General features: G+C 40.8%; 1 protein-coding gene across 1 annotated transcript in view; it reads right to left on the bottom strand.

Annotated features, from left to right (window-relative positions):
• LOC109467623 (pappalysin-1-like) overlaps positions 1-5,000 on the bottom strand; it is a 47,179-nt gene that overhangs the window by 31,396 nt on the left and 10,783 nt on the right. The window contains 1 exon segment of the mRNA XM_019765640.1: positions 1-224. This exon segment is cut by the window's left edge and continues 163 nt beyond it. Within this exon segment, the coding sequence (XP_019621199.1) occupies positions 1-224 (224 nt within the window).

Raw genomic sequence — 5,000 nt, 5'->3', positions numbered from 1 at the left:
ATTGATATACAATTTCATACGCTGTCCATTGTAGGATGCGGCCAAGTGGACCCACTTGTTGGGTTCGTATCGATGGTGAGCGACTATAGTGCTGGCCTGTCGGGCACGGTCCGTGCGAAGTCGGAAATAGAAGCGCGCATCTTTCTCTCCGTGCTCCTCTGAAGAGTTGAGGCCAATAGACCATCCTTTGTTACGCGAGGACATTGAACAAACGTCGAATACACCTACAGAAATGAATATTCGTTAATAGTGTTAACATTACATAATAGTGTTAACATAACATAGTGTTACATTATGTTTCCCTTTGTGTAGTATACAACCTATGAGGGGGGATATAGACTGGTTTATTTGCAGAAACACATACTTCATACATACATAGTACAGTAGGTTAGAAGCTTTTTGCAGCCAAAGGCTGAATTGAGAAGCTTTTACAAATTTTAAAAATTACATGACTAATACATAATATATATACATAAAAGTGCCTTGAGAGGCATTAAACACCACTTATACGCTAGAATAATACACATTTATGCTAAAATTACATCATACAACTTCTGTTGGCAAATTACTTAGGTACAACTGACAATAATAAAAAAGTACAATTACATCATGTGCAACAACATAAAATGAAATCTACTGTATGGCAAGGTTATTCAGTATGTTCAGCATTGTGGGACAGGACTGCATAAATATCTTTTTGTCCCAATGGGTGGTTTGTAGCGCCGTGTTTGCCTTAGCTGCATGTTGTGTGAGTGGTTACTAACTGGGGGTAGCCAGGGGGCGTGCCTAGACCTAGTGGCTGAAAGGGCAAAGGCCCGGCACAGGGTCAGTCTCCGTTCAGACAGACGTTGGAGGTCAAGAGTTGACAGGGCCTCGGAATACGAGTGATAGCTTCTACCCAGCATGATTCTGCATGCCCTTTTCTGGATTCTTTCTATGCTGTCAGATTGTTTTTTTGTGATACCCGCATTCCAACAGGGCGTGGCATATTCAACTATTGGTCGAATATACCCACAATACACTGTGACAAGGTCAGAGCTTGGGAGGCCAGCTCGACGCAGCCTACTTAATAAGTATAACCTTTTACTGCCCTTGGACACCATGGCGTCAACTTGATCAGACCACCGTAGGTCAGAGCGTATGTGCAAACCAAGTAACTTTGCTTGTGTAACTATGCTAAGTGGCTGACCTCCGAGAGTCAGTGGCTGCATTACTGGGGGGGTTCTCATGAAGCAGAAATACATTGCTTTACATTTTTTGGGGTTAAGTAACATGGAGTTCGTTTCGGCCCAGGTGTCCAATGAGTCAAGGTCAGTCTGAAGTTTAGTTGGGGTTGACACAGTTCTAACTTCTCCCAGGTTCATGTCATCGACATACTTCCAGTGTGGATTATTAGCATTAGGTTTTGCGTCATTGATCATGGCGAGGAACACCAGTGGGCCCAGTAGAGTACCTTGGGCCACTCCACACGTTAGTGTTTCCCAGCTCGATATAGAGTCCTGATACCTAACACGCTGCCTTCTGTTTGACACAAAACTACAGAGCCAGGGGATCAGTGAGGGTCTTGTGCCCATGGATATAAGTTTGTTAATGGCAGTGGTGTGACAGACTCTATCGAATGCTTTCGAAAAGTCAGTTAGTATTAATGTGCCAACAGTGCTTTTCCTCTCAGCTCCCTCATAGAAGAAGGGGAGGGCACATTTCACTCATAGAAATGTATTATTACCTCCATGAAAAATGAAGGTATTGTTTTTGGCGTGTGTCTCTCCCTCTCTCTCTCTCTCTCTCTCTCTCTCTCTCTGTGTGTATGTGTGTGTGTGTTTGTGTCTTTGTGTTTCCGCACATTTGTAGTCAGCATAACGCCTTTATGGATTGTGATGATATTTGGTATACTGATAAGTCTTAGGAAGACAAAGGTCAAGGTCAAATATGGGCCTCCTGGTGGATGATCTTGGTACTGCAGCAGAACTTTCGGTTTTTGTATCTTTTGTCCTGAACATGCTATGGTCTTGACTCTTTGGTGACAGATAGCTTTTCCTGTCAGGAATAACTGGTGTGAGTTTGGTCCCCCTAACAGCTTGTTCTGGAACTGCAGGAAACTTTCTGACGAAATCTTTTAAAGCCCAGATGGGGACAACGTATTTTCTTAATTTTTGGTATGTAGGTAGCTGATAGAGAGCTGTACATAATTAAATTCAAATCATGCAAATGAGGACTTAATTTGCATAATTAAGGAGGAAATTCTATCATTACAGTGTTTGATATAATAGTTCTTTTATACATGTATCTATTTAATCTATTTAATCTGTGGCAGGCAGAACCTGAACAGATACCACTTATGCAAATGATGATAAAATTTGCATAATCAATGTGAAAATTCTGCGACTCTTTATTGGTGAATAATGGGAATTTTATACCTCGTGACATGTGTTAATTACTTAAAGGTTAACACCACTATGCATACTTTATGTTAATATGCAAATGTGCATAATCAATGAGGACATGTTGAAATGAAGTATGATAAGGCAAGCCCATATTTCATGGAGGTATGAGATCTCGGAACTCTTGTTTTCCCTCAAGTTTCTCCGTTTCCTGCCATTTTGTCAAATGGATTCAATTTCTTCATTTTTGGGCCAAATAACATGAAATTCGGAATGAAGGTACAGTGGCCAAACACCCCCAGACGTTTTTATTTTCTTGATATAGGCTTTTAAAAAGGTATTGTTAGGGTTTTTACCATACATGTATATGGTATGGGTGGGGAGATATACATGACCATGTTTAACTCCATGAAAAATTGAAGTATTGTTTTTGGCGTGTCTGTGTGTGTGTGTGTTTGTGTTTCCGTACATTTGTAGTAAGCATAACTTCATAACGCCTTTATGGATTGTGATGATATTTAGTAGTTGGTAGGTCTTAGGAAGACAAAGGTCAAGGTCAAATATTGGCCTCCTGTTGGCTGACCTTGGTACTGCAATAGAACTTCCGGTTTTTTGATCTTTTGATCTTTTTTGAACATGCTATGGTCGTGGATTTTTGGTGACCGATACCTTTTCCTGTCACGAATAAAGGTGTATGTTTTGTCCCCCTAGCAGCTTGATCTGGAACTGCAGGTTAGTTTCTGGTAAAAACTTTTAAAGCGGATAAGTCAAGAAAGGAACAATGTAGTTTCATCATTTTTGGTGCAATGGTAGCTTATAGAGCCATGTACACAATTAAATGCAAATTATGCAAATGAAGGCTAAATTTGCATAATTAAGTAGGAAATTCGGCAGTTACAGTGTTTTACATGACAACACCTAATAGATACCAATTATGCAAATAATGACCTAATTTGCATAGTTAATGTGAACGCACATGTGACTGATAATATAATTCAAACATTGTTTTTGCTATGGTCTTGCTCATATGTATCTAGTCCTCTTCTTCTGTCAGAATCCTTTAAGATTTAGTAAGTGGCAATATGTATAACTTACTAGTAGCGCAGAGGTCTGCTGGCAACTGTATTTAACGGAATTTCCATTTCTGGAGTCCTCATAACCCCCATGTAGATCCTTTTGATATCTACCACAAATTTGATGCACACAATATTTTAGTAAGGAACTTATTTGCTATCTACAGCTAAGAGAAGAACAATAAAATGTGTAAAATCAGCCTAGTCCCATTTACAGGTATCCCCATATCCCCCATATAGAGCCCAAATCAACATTCCTAATTCATTAAAGCTTCTTCGATAATTGTCTAATGANACGCGCTAGTATTGCATGATTTACTACCGGCGCACTGCTGGAACAGCGGAAGGAACGTTGATCTAGCCTGCATTTTACTATATTGTAACGTTTAAAACGTTTTAACGATCACCGGTGCATCAATTAGATCGATATTTTCTTTTGTCACTGTTGCCCAGGCAAGCGTTTCTATAGTTTGTCAACTTTATTTTACTGTTTTTCTCTGTTTGTTTACTTACTTTACCACCGAATATGCAATCCTAGATGATCTGAAGTTATAAATGCCCCGGTCCGCCGTTCATTGTAATAGGCGGCGGGCGTGAGGTAACGTTAGGGATGTGCAAAAACATCGCGGAAAATGCCTATAACACTCGAAAAAAGGCAGCATATTTACACGTGCCTGCAAACATTTTATGGCTAATTCTAGGCCAGTTTTGGTGAGTTTCGTTATGTCCTTTTTTGTTTAGAGTGGGACCGGACGGAAAGCCTTGCCGCGACTCCATAATCGTCCGACTCCGTGCACTTCCGTGTTACATTACGTTGTACGTGACCAACAAAATTACGCCAAAGGCACCACAATCCCACATGTACATATATATTTATTCCCGAAAAAAATTCTTTGTTGAGTACGCATTTCGTCACTAGGATGTTGCTAATTAGTCGTAGAAATAAGGTATAAAGCAGCGTAAACATGTGGCTCGAGTTCTCTTCACTTCGCGCGCCCCGGCATGCAGCCGGCTTCGTTCTAGCCAATCAGAGCGCAGGTCATCAATGAACCAATCAGAGCGTAGCAGTGCTTTGCTACTTGCATATGTTAATGAAGCATGCAGGGTCCGTGCTGTTTGTGACAGCGAAGCTCTGCTGAGCGCGGCTGGAAATGTGTTTTGCAACTACATGTATATTTTTACGCGGCTTTTTTGACGTTTGACGCTGACTTCGGCACGATATGATCGCACTACCATGTACACGCTACCGGAGGCGGCAAATGAGTGGTCATTTTTACACAATCGTCGAGAAATTTTGGCGTTATGCACCCGGAAGTGCGCCGATATCGGTTTGCGTCCCCTCGATTTTTGACAGTTTCCCCCATCAAAATAAGAAACAAAACTACCGATATTAAATAGAACCATGTATTACAATTATCATTTCAACATGATTGATCTATAACATATTCCTTTCTAATATAAGTATAATATCATCATGGTTGTGGAAAGTCCTCAGGTAGCGAACCATTTAGTCGGCATGAGTTCTTGTGCCGCGCCGGGAGTGACG

The sequence above is a fragment of the Branchiostoma belcheri genome, unplaced genomic scaffold, assembly GCF_001625305.1.
Source record: "Branchiostoma belcheri isolate BF01 breed outbred unplaced genomic scaffold, Haploidv18h27 scaffold184, whole genome shotgun sequence".
NCBI classification, from domain to species: domain Eukaryota; kingdom Metazoa; phylum Chordata; class Leptocardii; order Amphioxiformes; family Branchiostomatidae; genus Branchiostoma; species Branchiostoma belcheri.
Note: the sequence above shows the minus strand (reverse complement) of the source record. Positions and strands in the feature narration are given on the sequence as shown.